This window comes from Podarcis erhardii, assembly GCF_964252035.2.
Source record: "Podarcis erhardii genome assembly, chromosome: 8".
NCBI lineage: Eukaryota > Metazoa > Chordata > Lepidosauria > Squamata > Lacertidae > Podarcis > Podarcis erhardii.
In genome coordinates, this window is record NC_138499.1 from 90564997 (window position 1) to 90586432 (window position 21436).

The window sequence follows — 21436 nt, forward strand, 5'->3', positions numbered from 1 at the left end:
ACCTGTACACATACTGCAGCTGACAGGTGAAGCAAGGGCAGCCCTACCATGAGCCACACTGAGCCACATGGCTCAGGTGGCATATAGAGATGGATGGAGCATCATGTACCCAATCTGCTGTCCATGGGGTCACTTGCCACCATTGCTTCCATGGCAATGTCTTGTTGGCTGGCTGGCCACCCAACTGCTGTTGCTCCTCCTATGGCTGCTTGGATGCCAGCCAACCCAACCTGCTGTCTGCCTCTGCATGCTGCTATGTTGCTGGCTATCAACCAGTCAGCAAGGCTTCTGCTGAACTCTGTTGACCTCTTGCCCTATCCTGTGCTCTTCCCCAGAGCAAGGCATTCTGGGTGTCGTGGCCCTAGCAAACACCTGCAGCACCTGCTGCCAGCTGGGAATTAAGTTTGAAGTTATTTTATATTTTAAAATAATTTTCCATCATCATTACAAAGCAATAGTGGTGAAGGTGCTCTTCAAGGCCACCTCACACACAGATGCAGCACTGTGACCGTTGGGCTACCACAATAAAAGAAGTAAGCTGCTAGGAGGATGTCTTGCATCTCTGTGCTGAGGTCTAAGAATTTACTGGGCCCTGAGTCTGAAGAGAGACTCCCCAAATACCTCTTGGAGGTGGAAGTCTCCCTCAGAGAAAGCAGAGACCAAACTCTTGAGTGCCTCTGTGGCTCACAACTAGAACCCTGCCGCTTTAAATTCCTGAAACTTCACTTGTGTTGGGCTTTGGCAATCCCCAATCCTTTGGGGGTGTAAGTGTTCAAATAAGTTTTGAACCTTATCAGAACAACATCTGTCTTCGCTGGCAATGAGCTCTCCTAGGGCCTGCAGAAGCAAATACCGACCCAGATCATTCTACCTGGAAATTTGCCATCCATTTTCATTGCTGAAAATCAGCTGTTGAAATTCACCCTCCTTTCTTAGCACCTTATAGCTTCTTTGGAATAAAACAACATAGACATATACAATTGTTTTCTTCACCTTGTTCTGAACGGTGAGAAATCCAGTACAATCTTTGCTGGCTCTTATTCTTCTGAAAATGAGAAAACTGCAGTCTTATTTATTTATCTTATTTGTACACAGCTTAATGTAAATAGAATTTCTAAGCTGTTTACAAAGAATATAAAATGTTCATTAAAATTTACACTGTTTTGGAGAGTTATATGTATGAAGTAAATATTTTTTAAAATGCAACTCCAAAGCTACACCACTCATGCCTTTTTATGAAGGACTAGATTGTGGTCAAATTCCAAAACTATTTCTTTGTTACTTACCCTAATTCAGCAGTGTTAACATAGCGGAATATCTTCAATACTACTTTTGATTTTATAGTAGGATTTGAAATGAATATTGCTTTGTAACATCTCTAAATACTGCCAACAATGAATAAAATAGTCCCAGACAATTCTCATGCATGTCAGGACAGTCACAACAAAATAATTAGAAAACTTAATACTACTGAAAGGAATGTCTGTTTTGACCATTCTCTAATTTTGAATATTTGTAAATGTATCAGGAATCAGTTTTCTGTAAAGAAGAAAACCAACCATAGGGAGTTCATATTGTACCGAACGCAAGGAGGCCAAGAGCAGATGGAGCCAAAGACAATGAGAGCCTGAGCCAACTAATTCTGGTTTTGTCCCGATCTCCCTGCCGAGTTCTGCAAGGGCAACACAGATACTAAGGAAGAGGAAGATGATAGCCAGGGCCACCCCCCTGAGTCAGTTATAAGTAAAGAGGCAGGCAGGTGTGGGTTGGTTGAAGACAAACTTAAGTTGATGGGGCAGTACCCCATTTGCTCTTATGGACCAGCCTCCACAGAAGTAAACCAGGCCATTGACTAAGCTTCCTTTAATCAGGAGTTAGCCCTGGTTTGTACACCATGTGCGCATAATGGAAACTTATGAACATGGCAATCCCTTTCTTTCAATGGGCAAAAGAGAATTACATGCCTAACTTTTTGTTTTAAATTAAGTGGGATTAAGGACCACTTTACAAATTGTGAGGCAGCAAACCCAAGTTTACCACTAACAACTGCAGCTAACCAGGGCTCCTGAATAAGTTCCCTGTTCATTTCTCCTGTGCATCTAACCCATTCACACTTTATTTAGGACCTACACCCCAAAATACAGTATAATGCTAGAAAGCTTAACTTTGCTTGGAATGAGCCCTATACATATTTATTAGACAGGCCTTCAGTTTCTTTGTGTTTTCCTACAGCAAGTCCCCAACTCCTTAAGTGAATGTTCCCTGCCCATTGTGGATTTCATTATATTTGACCAAGGAAAAGAAACACGAGGAAATGGTAGATATGTAAGAAACACACATTTTTTTTCCTGGTTGATGAGAGAGAATGATGAGAGAGAATCCTCTGAGTTCTAATAGCTATGTTACTTCTTCTTCTCTCCCCTCCCCCAATTCCCCATATCCTTTTTGCAGGACTTTTAATTTTTATTTGAAAGTACTGTAACCAAACAAAAGATGAGAAATGGCTGGGTAAAGGAGCTTGCTAAAGGTCCCCCCCCCCAAAAAAAAAGGTTCTCAGACTAAAGGGTTTCAAAATCTGGGGGCATAATTAATGTCCAATTCTGTGTTAAGTGCTTGCTACTTTGTCGGATGTATTCTGTAGAGTCTTCACTAAATTATCCTAGCAACTGTTGCTAGGTAACATTGTTTACTTCATAGCATCAGAGCAACAAGAGGTTCACAGATCAGTTCAGTATTATTATCATCTGAGTTACACTAATAAGGTTTTTATTATATGTCTTAAATTATTTTTTTCTCTTTTCTGCCCTCCCAGGGAATGTTATTGTCTATGGGAATACAATTGACATTTACACTACTATAGCAGCTCTCTTATCATTAGGAATTAATGGCAGCCTCATACATCTTGTGCATCCTCCATTATGCTCAAATGTTACTTCTCTTAATAACAACGCAATAGAAAATGCTGTCCAGAGAGCCCTGTCCAGAGCTGGTGTGACTGTGTATCATGACAGTCTGCTGGCTCAGTGGAATGATGGCACCCACCCGGACCCAATTGAGTTTGCATCTTTCACTACTAATACAAAGCCATTCAGATTGCAGTGTTCTGTAAGTATATATGTCTTTGTTATGCAACATCCTTCCATTAAGCAGAGACACTGAACTATTGAATTAAAAGGATGCAACAATCCACAGGGACATCCTCTCGTACAATGAAATGAAAAAGAGCTGTGCAGGGGCATTTCCTTGTGGTGGCTGAATTTTTAAAACACAAATCAACTTTTAAAATAAATTTTCATAACTTGTTTTTATTTTAATGTTCATTTAAAAATGTTGCTATTTTCTGAGAACTGAGCCCATGTCAGAATGATAATTAAAGGTATTGCTTTGCCAAATTGTCATGAAGTTCAGGTTTTGATGCAAAAGTTGCTGGTAGAGAGGTGGGAAGATCCACCAAAAAACCAACCCCCCACTGTTCCCTGTGCCTATTTTTTCACATCTAAAGCAGTCAATGTTTCTCCAAATTGCTGTTCCTTCAGCAGCCCCTGCCCTTTAAAGAGTCATAAGCTAATCAGGAATCATGTAGTAAATACTGATACCACGTGAAGCTATATGATTATGTCATGCTAGATGAAGCCTTTTTCATCGCCCTCACTCTGAAGGTGAAGGTGTGCATGGAAGGAGAAAATACTTTCGCATTCTGTTTGTGGTTTCAACGCCCTCCAAGCCTAGCCCTGTGCATTTATGTTTGACCAGCTGAGAAAAAGAATGTGGATCTAGATGCACATTCAAAATCAACACCCTGTTGAATATTAATTCTGGGTAGGTGAATGATATCATCACTTGGGTGCCCATCTGGATACAGATGTTCTCCATCTGCATTTCATTATTTTCAGTGGACATACATTCAGATGATTATCAAAATGCACACATTATGGTCAAGTGCATTTGACAGGTGAGAAATGACTTAACTGAGGAGTTAAATTAATGTATTCTTCCCCCCATTAAAATAATATAATTGGTGTTTTGATTAATTATTTAGTTTAAATGTTGATTAGAGTCAACTGATGAATTAAATTAATACTTGGGGAGTGCTTAGGAAATTGTAACTATATGCTATGTTTTTGGTTTTGCTTATGTTTGTTTATGCTAATAATGAAAGGAAGAAATAGATAAATTAATGGATTACTGTGTTTTGTACATAAGTCAGAAATTTATGGAGCAGTAAGATTACATCTTTCTCAGTTAAGATGTCACCAAAAAGATACCCAAAGGGGAAAGAGTCCCAGGAAGAACAGTATGGGTTTCCTAATTTACAAAGCATTTCAGACAATAAACAGAGCAATTTAATTTAAGAAAATTACAGCACAAGGCTATCTGCCTTCCCTATTCCAATTTGCTATGGCAATTGAACCATTCACCATTGCAACAATGGAAGATTCACAAATACAAGGGATCAAGCTTAAAATGGGTCAGATTAGGATCTTCCTATATACAACTGATGCCACATTGTCTTTAGAAAGCCCTAGGGAATCTTTAAATCATGGGTTCCAAATAATTGACAAGTATGGAGCTGTATCAGCATATAAAATACACAATCAGAAAGTGGAAATTGTTTCAGTTGGGGTCCCTTTGCTCAACATTATACGTTGGAAATTAGTAACCAACTGGTTATACATGTATGTATAAAATTAGGTAACAGTATCAAAAAGAGAGGGAACTATTGTTCAAAAAAATAAAAGTGGATTTTTGTAAATAGGAAAAACTGAATTTGTCATGAATGCCTCAGATAAATGCTAGCAAGACTGTGATCATACAATGAATACATAGGAACCAAAAGTTTGGCAGAAAATTCTAGATAAATGTATATAGCAGGATAAATGTCTCACAAGAGTAACCAATAATACTAGCTGAATTTGATTAAAAATATGGCTTGCACAAGATAGGGTAAAGATTCATATCAGTTGGACAACTTAATGCCCCATTTGAAACATTAAGGTGAACGTCTAAAAATGAGAGGGGAAATTTATTAAAACAAAGTTAAATTCCACATTCATTATTGAAAAAATGGGTCAAGTACAAATGGGAAATTTTGTACTTTTATCTATATTAAGTCATCATATCTGAGTCAATCAGCTGTTGGATTTTGTTAACTAGGAAAAACATGTGATATATAAATTTGGGTATCTAGTAAATAATGGACTGATGTTAATAAGACATGTAATTAGTCAAAAAACCAAGAGAACAGATTTTCCCATGGTTCCAATATCTGCTGTCTAAATTTGTAGGTTCAACCTGTGTGGTAAGGTATGGTTCCTTGGGGGAAAATTACATCAGATAATACGGCAAAAAGTATTTCAACCAAAAATTATAAATAGTTAATGGATTTAGGGAAAGGGACTCCGTAGTCAGAAGAAGGTGGAAAAGAGATCTGGGGTTTAGTGTTTCCGAGCAGAAATTGGTCAAGATTTGGAGCTCTGTGAGAGAGTCCTAACTCAGCTTATCAGTGAGAAAAGCTCAATATAAACAGCTTTTATGCTGGTACTTAATTTGAGCTAGGTTCAATAAAATCTACTCATAAATCATTTTAAATGCTGGAAGTGCTTAACCAGAACTGTGCAATTATTACATATGTGGTGGGAATGTTGAGTCACCTATGATTTTTGGAGGGAAATTATACATATAATAATAGCAGTGACACAATTTACTTTGAGACTGCCCCTTGTACTGATCTTATTGAATTAGATTAAGGAGAATATCACTGGAAATTTGATATCTCTAATCAAGAGAATCAACATGGCGGACATATGTCAGACCATGTATGTCTTTAGAATATGGAGCATTTTGGCCAGATCAACCTCTACTGATAAATAAATGAATAAATCTATTCCAAGTTGTATCAAAAGTTTCAGTGTTTGTTATTTCCAATTGCCCTAAACAGAACAAGTCTGTTTTTTCTGCTGGGCTATGCTCCATACCCTTTCATACCATGACAATGTCCAAGGAGACTTCCATTTTTTAGCAGCCTCAAGCCTACCAGCTATTATCAAGCAAATAATCAGATCCTTGGACAACAGAGCTTTATTTAAGCTAATAAGCACTAACTGGATCCATCAATATTTCTCACCCCATAATTTCTGAGATCTCCTCAAAGACACATAACTAAAATGCATGAAGCAGTAGTCACTCCCAATGCATATGAAAATATGTGCCTAAGTTGTTGCACCTTCTCTAACATATGTGTGGACTTGATAACTTGATGTCCCTCAATGGGGCACAATAACCCCAGTGGATTGCCTTTATGGCAGGGATGGGGAACCTCCAGCCCAAGGGTCACATTTGGTCCGGCATGAGTCCCAATTTGGCCCACAAGCCATTTTCTCCAAACCATAACTACCTGTCCTACACCTGACATCATATGCGACATCAGGTGTGAGGCAGGTAGAGATGCAACTGCATCAGCTGTGTGACAGAGTTCCCCATGGGAATTGCACAGCTGATCCCTGCAGATTGCAGACTCAAAGGCACTGCCCCTTAGCTGAAAGTGGGCACCTTCAAGCATGATGATTAGTGTAGCTGCATCTGAAGGGCACCATGTTGGCTCTGCCTGTTTTATAGGATGACTAATTACTGCCTTATTTTTAGGCATTCTTTAACTTTACTGAAAAAAGAGTGGATTATGAGACCTTCAAGGCAATTAATGATGCCTGTCTAGTTTACGACGGGAGGCTTGTGATTGATACCAACTTCCATACTAATGATATCGCCATCAGAGCTGCAGGTTCTTTAACCAAGTTCTCCAATATATACTATGCCAATGAATGGACACACAGCAATTTCAGCTCAAAAGAGGTTGGCTTCCAGCTTGCTGCAACCATGCTAAATCTTTTTGATCCAACTCTGGAGCCAGTTTTTGAACCCCCAGAAGATTTGGATAGACTCATCCCTATATACAAGGGGTGCAAAGTTCAAGGTGGGCCAAGAACATTCCTTTTCATTGTCTAGCATTTCTACAATATTTTCATCTTGTGCAGCATGAAATGTGAAGTGAAGGAAATTAACATTTGTATAAGGCAGGGGTAGTCAAACTTTTTATACCTACCACCCACTAATGCATCTTTCTTGGTGGTAAAATTTCCTTGCCGCCCCCCCAGTGCTCGATGGAAGGAGGATTCAGCTTGTGCCGTAGAACCCCCGACTGCCCAGCTAGAATCCTGAAACACCCACTAGTGGGCGGTAGGAACCAGGCGGACAACCCCTGGTATAAGGTGTATAAAGTATCAATTTTAGAAAACTATTGTTCCTATATTTTAATATTAGGAGGATTTTTTTCCCCAGGCAGAAATTTTTCTCATGAACATCTGGCATAGATGTCAAGTGCAAATTCATATATAGATATAGTTGCATGCCGCCACTATCACTGAGCTGTGTAAGACTCCAGGGGTTCTAGGTGCTTACACATGGTTCAGATGAACCTATGAAACAACAGCAAGGTACTACCTGTTCTTGCTCCAATCACCATGGCATTGTTTTAGAAATAACAAAAAAAAAAAAATTGTAACAAAGAGTTTTAAACGTGGAATTATCATATTTTATGATTAACAAATTAGCTGTCACATATGCTGGCAGCCATTATAGAGATCCTCACAACACCTTTCATTGCTTCTGACAGGTGGTGTTCTACCTGGAAAATATAATTATGTGCATATTTTTAAACCTGGAATTCCTTCTCGCTTGGATGTACAAGAATCACAACCTAATTACGTAAGTTCTAAAAATATGTGAGTCATGTAAAGCAGGCCTATGTGATCTGGTACTGCTGCAGCTTTCAGTTTTCTAGGAAATCTGTGGCTGTATTGTAAGCCGAACATAGCGATGCAATGATAGTGAAAACTTTACCACCTGAAGTTCTCTGTGTGTTTAGGATAAGGTGACAACCTTCCTCAGTGCCCTCCAGTGTTGTGGGTGTCCTGGTGTAAAAACACAGGACACTAAGGGTGATATTCAGTGACAGTCCTACTCAGAGTAGATTCACTGAGATTGCCAGATATGGGTCTGCTCTGAGTATAACTTAGCTGAATACCACCCTTAACATTTAACTACAGCTAATTTTGCATCGAATAGCAAGACAGACGGTGTTATTGTGTATAACCCACAACAGAGAATAATGACTTCCTAGATATCCAAGAGTATTGATGATAAAACACCTCAGAGTTTGCTAATCCCTCTTTAGCAATATGCTGTCCAACTTTGTTTTCCTCTGTCTGCTGTCACAACTGTTTTCTTAATTTATCACAGGGGATGGCAATCACAACAGGAGATGCAATAAAGGGAAACTACTTCAGAATACATGTCAACCAGTACAGTATGATAGAAACAATTACCTGCTTTTCAAAGGATCCTGTTCCTGTCTCCAACTACATCTGTTTATTTGCACAGCACGAGCGTCTTCTTAATAATCTTTGTTCTCGCTGGAGGGAAGGACTGATCACAGATCTCTACAGGTGAGTTAATTTTAGTACATAAAGTCTGTCTTAATTCAGTTATTATTGGGGCACTTTTGGCAAAGCTCCTCCTCCTGGTTGTAGGCAGGAGCAGAAATAAGAACCCCTGTCTGGTTAGATGAACACAAGGTCCATGGAGAGCACTGCACAGATAAATCCCAGCTCCCCTGGTACTGCCGGACTAATTGACTTATCATTCATTTATTTAACAGTTACACCTCACTTTTCCTTCTAGGAATTTAATGTTTCAATGTGAGCCAATGGATGCAAGTGTCGCAGCAGTTTTAGCAATCTGGTTTGCATTGGGGTGTGTGGGGTTTTTAAAAAATATTTACAGTGCTATTCCAATGAAACTTGAGCTGACTTCAGCATGGTTTATGTTATGTACTGAAGTTCTCACCCTGGGCCAGCAGGGGGATACTGTAGATAGTTTTCACTCAGGTCCACATATGCAAATAAGGAATTGAAAGTGACGTTCAGTGATTGGATAGTTACAGAAAGTGGTTACTGTTGCGTTCTAGTGGAGCTCTATATAAACAGGCTGGCTGAACCCTTCAGTTCAGTTCTGTTCTGGCCTGTGAATAAAGAAGAGCTGTTTGAAGAATCGCTGTGTCGTCTGATATGTTCACTCACAACTTAACAGTTTACCATGGAAATGTGGCATACACATAAAATGATGAAGCTGCTGGTGATAAAGGCATTGTCCTCTTCCCTGCCCCTGCTTTCCACTAATCCTCACAACAAGCCTGTGAAGTATGTTACGCTGAGAATTGGAGGCTGTCCCAAAGCCACTCAGTGAGCTTCATGGCTGAGTGAGGAACTGAACCCAGGCCTCCCCATAGTAAGAATCTAGTCCATTTCTTTGATGATTTGTAGTATAGAGCAAACACTATTAATATCTTAACCGATCTGCATTCAGTGCTGGTGATGGAAATTCCCAAGATCAGTATGCTTTGAGACCATGGGTGGTGTTACTCTGAGTAAAAATTAAGTTTTACTCAGAGTACACTTCTTAAAATCAATGAATACATCTAATTTACATCCATTAATATCAGGAAGCCTACTCTGAGTAAAACCTAGTTGACTACTACCTCATGCTACTTTTTCTAGAAAAAGAGGTGCCAGAACCTCATGCTCTTATAATGGCAATGGTGCCCACCTGAGAGGTGCTGGAACTGAGTTCTCGCAAGTTGCAGATGAAAAAAAATGCCCTGCAACTAATACTCATGCAAGTAAAGGTAAAGGACCCCTGGACAGTTATGTCCAGTCCAAGGGGTCTATGGGGTGTGGTGTTCATCTTGCCTCAGGCCAAGGGAGCCGGCGTTTGTCCACAGACAGCTTTCTGGGTCATGTGGCCAGCAGGACTAAACAGCTATTGGTGCATGGAGGACCGTGACGAGTGCTGGAGCACCCAGAAACACTGTTTACCTTCCTGCCACAGTGGTACCTGTTTATGCAAGTATTCTTTGCTGGCTTGCCTGTTACCTGCAAGACAGCAGAGATGGTTGTAGCAAGGAACATAAGCCTCTTGAAATTTTTACATAATCCTGGTAGTATCATTAATGCCACAATAGCGCAAGAAAATTTATCAAAATATCCAATTTACATAGGTATCTATTCAACAGGGAGGTCACGGCATCTTTCTTGCTTTTTTGGAAATAGGGTTGTGGATTATCTAATTGTATAGTTTTCTTGGGCAGGAAATACAAAAATATTATATTGGCTTATTTATTTAGTTTTGGCTTGTTTTGTTTAATTTTTATTGTAGCTTTCCCCATGGTTGGAGGAGATAACAAGTTTAGGGAAAAGATACAATAAAGTTAGTACTGTAACGAAAAAAGTGAAATATCTGGGGGTGAACTTAACATCTAAGAATGTTAATTTATTTAAGGACAATTATGAAAAGTGTTGGACAGAAGTAAAGAAAGATCTGGAAATATGGTCTAGATTGAGACTTTCCTTGTTAGGCCGAATTGCTGTTATTAAGATGAATGTATTGCCTAGAATGTTATTCTTATTTCAGACGTTACAGATTTTGGACAAGATGGACTGTTTCAAGAAGTGGCAGAAAGACATATCTAAATTTGTCTGGCAGGGCAAAAAGCCCAGAATAAAATTTAAGATTTTAACTGACGCAAAAGATAGAGGGGGTTTTGCCCTGCCGGACTTAAGACTTTATTATGAATCAGCAGCTTTTTGCTGGTTGAAACACTGGTTACTTCTTGAAGACACAGACATTTTGGATTTGGAAGGGTATGACAATAATTTTGGTTGGCATGCATATTTATGGTATGACAAGGCAAAGGTGTATAAAAGTTTTAAAAACCATATTGTCAGGAAAGCATTATACAATGTTTGGACTCGATACAAAGATTTGTTGGAAAGTAAAACTCCCAGGTGGTTGTCACCAATGGAAGCTAAGGCGGTGAAAAAACTTAATATGGACTCTAAATGGCCAAAATATTGTGAAATTCTAGAACAAGATGGTGAAAAGGTTAAACTTCAGAGTTATGAGAAATTAAAGTCCAAAGTTCGAGATTGGTTGCATTACCATCAGATAAATGAGACATTTAAGCAGGACAGGAAAATAGGATTTCAGAAGGAGAGGTCAAAATTAGAAACAGAATTGTTAGAACCCAATACAAAAAAATTGTCAAGAATGTATAACTTGCTGTTGAAATGGAATACACAGGATGAAATGGTGAAATCAGCTATGATTAAATGGGCACAAGACATCGGTCATGACATTATGTTCGCTGACTGGGAACAGTTATGGACCACCGGTGTTAAATTTACGGCGTGTAATGCCTTAAAAGAAAACATAATGAAAATGATCTATAGGTGGTACATGACCCCAGTCAAGCTTGCAAAAATTTATCATTTGCCCAATAACAAATGTTGGAAATGCAAGGAGACTGAAGGTACTTTTTATCACCTTTGGTGGACCTGCCCGAGGGTTAAAGCCTTTTGGGAAATGATCTATAATGAAATTAAGAAAGTCCTTAAGTGGACCTTTTCTAAGAAACCTGAGGCTTTTCTCCTGGGCATGGTTGGCCAATTGGTGCCAAAGAAGGATAGGATCTTTTTTATGTACGCTACTACAGCAGCAAGAATTCTTCTGGCAAAGTATTGGAAGATGCAAGAACTACCTACTCTGGAAGAATGGCAGACAAAGGTCATGGACTTTATGGGACTGGCAGAGATGACCGGCAGAATCCGCGACCAGGGGAAAGAGACAGTGGAAGAGGACTGGAAGAAATTCAAAATATATCTTAAAAATTGTTGTAAAATTGAGGAATGTTAAGATGTCAAGGGGTAAGAAGTAGAGAATTACAGCTGTAACTAACAAGCTTATGGAAACGTAATGAAAGGGAACTAATAGACAAACTGACTAAAGGGTTGCTAAAGAATTTCAAAATAAGGATGCAGCGAAAGGGAGGTATGGGGAAGTCGGAGGAAAGAAGGTGTATGAAAATAAGATTATGAAATTATACATGTTTAAATGTTTTGTATGTTTTTGTCTTGTGTTTTGTTTGTTTTTATTATGTGTTTGAAAAATGAATAAAAATTATTTAAAAAGAACACACAATAAAGTTAGTACTGTATACCACCCCTTCTGAACTTCTGTATACCCCTTCTGTATACCACCCCTTCTGAACTTGCGGCTCCTTCTGAAAAGGGTTTTTTTTTAAATTCCAGGAAGCATTTTAATTGAAATTTTATTTTATAGTTTTAGCTGATTTTTCTTTTTATATTGTGTCTTTAGAAGCTGCTTAGAGACTATTGTAGTTAAGTAGTATATAAATTGTTTTAATAAAGAAATAAAATTTGTCAGTAGTACTGTTCAGTTTCAAATGCATACCGTAAATTTGTCTCTTTTTTTGTAAGGCAGAAGAGTGCTTATTTTTATCCTTTTGAAGCAGGATTATATTTTTCCTTTACCCAAAATCCATTGCCCTATGCACTCAGTAAAACAGCTGTCACCTGGGAGTTAATTTGCCAGTCTATGACATGCAAATTATCTTTTAAATTAGAGGCCATATCTAACCATGAATTTTCTCACTGCCTTGCACTCATCAGGTTGAAGGATTCAACCCTGTAGAGCTAGATTTCATGATAGCAATATTGTTTCAAAATTAATTAAATTTCTGAATTAACAGTGACAACTAGGCCCAACAGACATGCATCCTATGATTTTTAACAGTGTGACTTATCCTGTATTGCATATACAAGTTAGACTGTTGTACCTCAGTTGAGTTCATGATGTTAGCTACACTTTTATGGAGCTTTTCCTTTACATTTGATAGTTACCACTGCACTGGAAATGTAAATTGATTTCAGTTTTGTAAAATTGCTTCAGCAATTTGGAAAGTAGGCATGGTAATGCACTTTTGAATATCAATGCAGATGATTATCGTTCCTTGAAGTATAGTGAGATTTAGAATGAAATCATACTCACAAATGAATCCCTGTCCTATTTGTTATCAATGCAGCACAGGTACAAGTTCCAGTACCCACTTCCCAGTTGTCTCTCGGGACACACACAAACACAATCCCCTTTGTCTAGTTGCAGGTACCAAAGGCATGATTTGAATCAGATGCAGACCACTTGGTAATCTCTCAGCCAATGGAAGCTTGCTCTGCGTGGCTAATTGGTTGTATTTTAATGCACTTTTCCCATTGCCCATTGCATGTAACATGAGCTTGCTAGTGTTGCACCCACCTGGACTATTGATTACTGACATGTTAAGATTAACACATGAATGAGTCATACATGGAAATATTACATGTGTAACAGCTTTTCCTGTGGCCCATATCCTATATAAGTGAGACCTAGAGGAGTTTGGCAATACTCTCATATTTCCAAATGCTATCTACTCATACACTTGTATGGTATTTGATCGTTATGGGTAGAATCAAAGTACATATAATAATACTTGCATTGGACTATGAAGAGGATGTTACTAATGTTGTTAAGAAATTTCGTGATAGAATTTTCTTCCCCTACCTCCATTTTTAATGAATTTTACCAAGTGAAAATACATACAGAAAGGATAAAAACAAGAAGAGATTAACAAATTGAGTCAAGTAAAATTTAACACAAACGTTAATAGAAAATGTAATCTACCTCTCCCATAATATACCTGTAATATATTTCCAATCAAAATATATCCAAGACGTTATTAAATCATCACTAACACTTCTGGCTGTAAATATTCTTCAGATTTAACCCTGTTCCAACAAAAAAGGAGATCAAGTGACAGAAAAACCATCTGTTGAGCGTATTTTCCAGTCTCACAGATGCCTAAAACATGTTCACTTATTAATCAAGGCAGTCTGCCACATTTTCCTCAGCCATTTGCTGAAACCTAGTTGAATAAATCTTCCAATATTTTTCCAATTATATTCTAGTTGTTAATAATAAATTTCAACCCAAACACAATAGTAACTTTTTACAATGCCTCTTAGTTAGTTGTGAGTAATAGACTCTTAAATTATACAATTATAGTGTTATAGGGAAAAAATATTACAAAGATATCCCTAAAGCAAGCAGGCTGGGGGACACACAGTGTGTGGCTTTCCTTTTATTTTTACAGTACTGATAAAATATATGCATTAAAAAAGTCTACAGAGAGAATCCTCATTGCAATTAAGGGATTATATTAAACCTGGGATGGATGCTGAATATGAAGATTAGATGTAAAACAGACGTTCAAAACATCAGGCTTGTTGTTTACTCAAAGCCAGAACATGATGTGCAGTTCTGTGGAATCTGGTAGTTCCAAAGCATTATCGGGACATGTTTGTATTGAAAAGGATTCCACCTTAACGCTTCAGTTCACCCTGAAGGCTTCCTTAAGGTTGCCATCAATTTTCCTTTCTGTCAAAAAGAGAGGCTGTGAGCATGGCTGAATATGCCTAATGCCACTCAGTACACTTTGCACCCTAATTAGAGGTAAATAGGTGTGCATTTTTTGAAAAGACAGAATAAAGGCAAAGTAATACATGAAAGCCCTAACAGCTTTCCTATTCTGCTAGAATTAAATCCTAACCTTGAATCATACTATTCATACGTGTATAAAAGATAAATATAAATGGCCAATGAATATTTGGAAGCATTCGATATTTATTTTCTGTATTACATCACTAGGTTTTTAATGAATAACTGTGCTCCTAATGAGCAGCTAGACTACCAAGAAATCCAGGGATTAGAATTTGAAAAGCTTCCTTGTACTAAAAATTTATAATTAAACTTGATTAGGTAAACCTTTGAGCAGTTGTTAATGTATATTCCATATTCCTGTCCTTTTTGAATGTCAATTGCAAACTGTTAAATAATATTTAGTGTTTATTTAGCCCTTTAATCTGCATAAAATGCTTTTACATGCATTGAGATCAGAGTTATTATCCCTGTATTGTAGATAGGAGACTGAGGGTGAGAAACACAGGTTATATTTAGCTAGAGGGTTTACTGGATTCAGGATTCAGATAGTTCCTCTCTCAGTGCCATCCCAAGCATGAATGACAGGACTCCTTCTGTAGTGTGCTTCAGATTTGGAATATATGTCAGGCCCCCTCCTTAAGCCATTTTTGTTAGAAACTGAAGACATTTTTATTTTAGCAGGCTGTAGAAATTTATTTTAGATCTTTCTGTTGCCTGATTTTGCTGCGATTTTCCTGATTCTTATCATTTGTTTTTACTTAATTGCTTCTGCATATCAGACATGCAGACCCACACAGTCTCAAGCAAATATGCAAGAGGTTGTTGGGGGTTTTTTTAGGCCGTAATTAATATTGAGCTGGTCAAACAAAATGACCAGGCTTTAAAAATCTAATTTAGGTCCTTCAAATGTCCCAAAATCAACTCTCCTCCTCCTCCTCCTCCTCCTCCTCCTCTTCTTCTTCTTCTACGTCTTCTTCTTCAGCATTTACTTTCTTTTGCAGCAGTTGGATGGCAGCTCCTCAGCCAGCAGCACTTCACTTTGTGCAAAAAGGTTGTCATAATCTCAACAGCCTTAGAAAAGGGATTTAGCTGCCTTCTCCAGTTAACTGTCCCACCCCAAAGGGCACTAGATAGGCTAGCCCATGGGTAGATAAACTAAGGCCCGGGGGCTGGATCCGGCCCAATAGCCTTCTAAATCTGGCCTGCGAACAGTCCGGGAATCAGCGTGTTTTTACATGAGTAGAATGAGTAGAATGTGTGCTTTTATTTAAAATGTATCTCTGGGTTATTTGTGGGGCATAGGAATTCGTTCATTCCCCCCCCCCATATAGTCCGGCCCCCCCACAAGGTCTGAGGGACAGTGGACTGGCCCCCTGCTGAAAAAGTTTGCTGACCCCTGACCTCTTCCTTCAGTAGGAAACAGTTTACACACATTCTAAACAAGAAATAAAATATTTGGTCCCTTCCCTTTTCCTCAGGCAGCAGCATTCTTAGACTTGTGAACTCTTGAAGGCTTACAGATTTACACCTTGGTTCAGAGTAAATGTTGGGTGCCAGGGAGAATGTGATCCCTGGCCTTTTTTTCATTGGCACTGGTCATATGTGAACCGGCTTTAAAAGAAGCAATCTCCCCCTTCTTGAATATTCATGAACATTAACTCATGAATATTAATAGCTGTTAACTCTGTAATTAGTACTAACGACATGGAAAATGAGAAACGCTCATTGTACCAGAATTAATCGATCTTTTTTATTCATAACAATTTTTCTATCCTCAAAGCATGCGCTTGCTAAACCATCGTTCAGTAATTGGGAGAATTCCTGAAGGCTGACACCCTCCGCCCTCTCCCTCTTTCTACATGTGCTCACACGCCTTCTTCCCTTTCTGTTCCATAATTTGGGATTAGTGTTTCTTGCTGTGGCATCTGAATCAGACAAGCTGTGTTGGTCAGCTGCCCTACTTTGCCTACAAACCAAAAGCTAAAAACTACGTCAAAGCTCAATTTTACTTGCTGGTTTGAAGGCAAGGTATAATTTGTAATAACCATAGTTTGCCCATTTATTATATCATACCACCCTACAGTTATCTCAAACTATGGAAGGGAGGGGGAAAGGGAGTGCACAAGTCTGAAGCATAAGGAAAAGGGAGTGCTGTACACAAACTAGCAAGCATGATCCCAGTTACTAAATTATGTTTTAGTAAATACTTCCTTTGGTGTGCAGAAAAAACAAGGAAGCATTTTGGATAGAATGAGAGGACTGACAGGGAATTCACAGGGAGAAGAAGGTTGCAGTAGTCGAGCTGAGAGATGACCAGAGTATAAAGCAAAATTTTGGCCAAATACAATCTGGTCATTTTTGCAAAGTTGTGTAGGGGCAGTACTTTTTTTCTAGAAAAATAGGTACTCACCATGAAGTTGTTACAGTAAGTGCCACACTGTTTAACAACAAAAAAGAGGCACTGTGTTAAGTTGTGGGTGAACATATCAGACGACACACGGATTCTTCAAACAGCTCTTGTTTATTCACAGGCCAGGACAGAACTGAACTGAAGGGTTCAGTCAGCCTGCTTATATAGAGCTCCAGTACAATATAACTGTAACAATTTTCTAAAACTATCCAATCACTGAACGGCACTTTCGATCCCTTATTTGCATAACTATCTACAGTATCCCCCTGCTGGCCCAGGGTGAGAATGTCAGTACATAACACACTGGTACTGAGTACCCCTGAAAAAAAGCACTGCGTTAGGGGGAAATGAAATATTTTGGCAATGTAGAAAGCAAATGAAAAGGAGCATTAAAGCCAAGGCAATTGTTATAAAAAACAAAGTCAAATAAGTTATCACTATTAATAATACTTTTGTTACAAAACCTCAAATCAAATCAGAGATCTTCAGGTAGTTACTGTCCTTTGGCATCTAGTAAATGTGGATGGGTCCAGGAGTAAATCTGTTTCATGGCTTCTGAATATAATAGGAAGAGGAATACTAGCTCAACAAAATAGTCTGAAAATTGTATGTCTTTTATCCATGATTAAAATCCCATATTCTCCTGGAACCACTGTTGAATTCAGAGAGGCCTCATAGGTTTCTATTTTTCACCAGTTTGAAACTCTATCACAATTTATTTCTGTTACTATTTCTTTATTGCATTTATATTTTCCTGCAATGAGCTCAAGGTGGCATAAACGTTTCCTCTCTTTCCTCATTTAATTTATACAACAACCCTGTGAGGTAGACTAGGCTGAGAGGCAGTGAGTGGCCCCAGGTCACCTAGTGAGTTCCATGGCCCAGGACGGAATTGAACCCTGGTCCCCTGGTCCCACAGTCTAATCACTGTGCCACACTGGCTCCAGCATTACACTACACCAACATATCGAGTCTCTCCTAGCCTACAAACTGGAAACCAGGGGTTGCATTTACTTTGGGTAAACTCATTGAGATTAATGAACCTAAATTAAAAGGGTAGAGGGACCCTGACCATTAGGTCCAGTCGCGGATGACTCTGGGGTTGCGGCTGGTCAGCTCTGAGTAGGAAATAATGGATCAAACCCTCGGCCTGGTCTCCAGCTGAAGCTAATCCACAACTGTATACAGAATTGTCTACACAGAAAGATGGGGCAGAAGCCTGCAAGACAAAGCCTCACTCCCACATCCCAGCATATGTAATATGTGCCCTTAAGCTACACCTTCTTGAACTATGTGATCTGATCCACACAACAGCTCTGCTCTTTTTCCTGGCCACTCCAGCTATGCTTCTTGCTAACAAATTATCTGAATTGTTTGTCCAAGTTCTATAAATTAGGGTTACTTTCAAAAACTGAAAACCAGGACACCCTGAAAGTCATTGACGAAGCGGCAACTTTGAAATCCTGATAATGTGTGGCATTATCGTGGCCGACTCTGGGGTTGCAGTGCTCATCTCGCTTGATTGGCTGAGGGAGCCGGCGTATAGCTTCTGGGTCATGTGGCCAGCAGGACTAAGCCGCTTCTGGCGAACCAGAGCAGCGCACAGAAATGCCGTTTACCTTCTCGCCAGAGCGGTACCTATTTATCTACTTGCACTTGATGTGCTTTTGAACTGCTAGGTGGGCAGGAGCAGGGACCGAGCAACGGGAGCTCACCCCGTCGCGGGGATTCGAACCGCCAACCTTCCGATCAGCAAGTCCTAGGCTCTGTGGTTTAACCCACAGCGCCACCCGTGTCCCTTGTATGCAAGTGTAGAGGCTGTGTAAATTGACCTTTGGAAATAACATTTACTTGTTACTAACTTAGTTGTCATTACTTTATATTACAGCACCTAGTAGTTACTAAAATAGATATGCTTATATTTTATATGCTTATACTAAAAAAAAAAAATCATATTTATCCCCTGCCCCTTAAGACCTGGGTGGCTTACATAAATATTTATTTGCCCAGAAAATAGGTTTTCATAGCTCTTATGTTGTTTATTGCAGGGAATATAAACACTGAGGATTTCCTTGTATGATAAATTCAATTTAGCTTCAGTGCACTAGTGCAAGGAACATATTGCAACACTGTTGTGTCCTGTTTTTCTGGCCTTTATTAATCCAGAAACCTTAATGATGAACAACACTTTGTGTCATTGTCTACACAAATGTAATTTGTTTATGCAGGAGTTCAGTTAATCCTGCCATCTGCTTTTCTCAAATGAGGACAGATAATAGAGACACAGTTCCTCACAGGTCTTCAAGCTTTTAAATTCTGATAAAATCAGGATTCTTCACTGGCTCTTGCCACAGCTCTGAATTAAGCCACTTTAAATGTAATTACTGAAGCTGGCTGTACATCAGGAACATCCATTAAAAGAATTGATTGACCATGTTGTTATGGGAGGCATTTTATGAACAAACTATCCTGATGGGTCCAGAACTGTAATTTATAAAAGCAAAAAAGCAGGTAAATACTTTATTAGAGGCTAATGAAAGGCTTACTCGCTAACATAAATTTCTTCTTTTTTAACTAGCTACTTGAAGGAACCTTGGGCTTTGACCATCTATCATGATCGCTTTATCGATCTGAAGAAGGAACTGCGCCAGATTCTAGTATCTGTCCAGGTAAAGAAAATGGCTACCAAATGCATTTTATCATGTGATCATTTTAAGATTTGGCTTTCATCTTCCCATTTGCTTTATTTTCCTCTTTATTACTTGTGAAAATCTAATGACCCACCACATTAATTTTGGACTCTGAGAAGAATACTGCACCTGCTTTTAGAACAACTGTTATTGCTGGTATTTCTGCTTGGACCCATGACTCTATTACATTCTCTGCTATTTAATATCTGCCTGAATTTATCTAGGATTAACAACATAAAAGCAGAAGAAGAGCCCTGCTGGATCAGATCCAAGATCCATCCAGTCAGATATCTCTTTCCAGAGTGGCCACCCACATACTTCTTCTAGGAACCCAGCATTGAGGGCATGAAAGCAACAGGAGGGGAATGGAGAGCAGAGGAATTAAGTTTTAAACTCTTTCCCGCATATCATTTTCCCAATGAAAGTACCACTACCAGACCCAAATGCCTATTTCCCTCATTACTTTACCACATAGGCCCAGAATGTGCCTTCATGTTTTTGCTACTAAAAGATAACTGTTTCAGAGTGACTGTTTTCATTGGAGAAATGGCATTTGCACAAACTTTCTCCACACTGCATTTTCAATCCAGATCATGCACATGGCTGCTATCTGAAATAAATTTGGCCATCAAGGGGTGCCAAGTAGGGGGGTGGGAGGCCAGGATCTCCAAAAAAATTCAGTGAAGGGGCTGGGCCCCCACAAAGTTCTCTGGCGGTGTGCCCCCTCAATTGCAGGAACAAGGGAGTGTGCATGGTGGCCATGATATCTTGGGACAGTGAAATTGTGCATTCTGTGAAGAATTGTTGTTTTTTTCTGAATCCACTGTCAATCAGCTTCATTGTTGGACCCTAAGTTCACTTCTTTCAATCTACTTTATTCATACCATGCATGGTTTTATAGGCTTCTGTCATGTCTCTCCTTCACTGCATTTCTTCTAAATTAGAAAGCCCAGAATGCAATTGTGCGCCAACCCCATAACCTTTTTGGTGGTCCTTTTCTGCCCCGTGTCCTGGTCCATTTCAGTATCCTTTGGGGCAACCATAACTGTACACAAGTTAGATGTGTGAACTGGTTCCATTGAAAAACCTTTGTCCCAGGTGATGCAAGATTATATGAAGCTATTTTTGTGGTGTTTGATCTATAGTAGCTAATTCACATATGCAATCCTCCGTTGTGGCTGAAAACACCAAGTAGTCAGCATACCTAAGGAAAGCAGAATATAAAGGAGGCGTGAGAGAGTTAACAAATTCTGCAGAAGTGGTGAGACTGCAGTAGTACAGGAAAGCTGAAGCGGATCTGGGTTTTAAGGGAGCAATGAATGGCTTGGTTACACGTGATAGATGGGAAGATGAGGCTTTTCCAGGTATGAAGAGGAGCATAGCAGAGTGCATGATGGGGGAATAGGAAATGTTTCCAGTCATCTCAGTTTTGATATGTATGATGGCCTGCCCTCATCATTGAGCTGAATCAGACAGAATTTGCTCATAACAGAATTCATGTGTGCACATCATGAGAAGTTGCTGGATATAGATAGGACTTTTGTGAACACATTTTTATGCAGCTTGTTTCAACATTTTTCAAGGCTTCTTATGAGGCTATCATGTGAGAAGTCAACGGCCTTATTAAAGTTTGTATGCGTAGCAAGTGTGCCCTCTATATTTAACACGACTTTATTTGCTTTTACTTGTGATACCCTTAACTGCAAAGCTAGCATGTTGGAGAGTTACCCAGGTCAAAACCTCCCTGAAATGCTAGCTGTGAATGTGCAGGAAGATTTTTAGGTAGATGAATACTAAACTATTTGATTCCTCACCTGCAGTCTGAAGTGCTGTAATCTAGGAAGGGCTTGTACAATGTGCTTCTTCTGCATGTTTGATTGATTCTCAGTCC

At 39.1% G+C, this 21436-nt stretch overlaps 1 protein-coding gene across 6 annotated transcripts in view; it reads left to right on the forward strand.

The window, feature by feature from the left end:
- The window catches only part of CFAP61 (cilia and flagella associated protein 61), a 127977-nt gene that overhangs the window by 100754 nt on the left and 5787 nt on the right, over nt 1–21436 (forward strand). For 5 of the 6 annotated variants that reach the window (XM_081872598.1, XM_081872602.1, XM_081872601.1 and 2 more), the window contains 5 exons: nt 2813–3105; nt 6643–6970; nt 7670–7761; nt 8296–8501; nt 19434–19524. In XM_081872598.1, coding sequence (XP_081728724.1) covers nt 2813–3105; nt 6643–6970; nt 7670–7761; nt 8296–8501; nt 19434–19524 — 1010 coding nt within the window. Of the gene's footprint in view, nt 1–2812; nt 3106–6642; nt 6971–7669; nt 7762–8295; nt 8502–19433; nt 19525–21436 lie in introns of those variants that run through there. The other variant, XM_081872603.1, reaches the window with a different exon arrangement.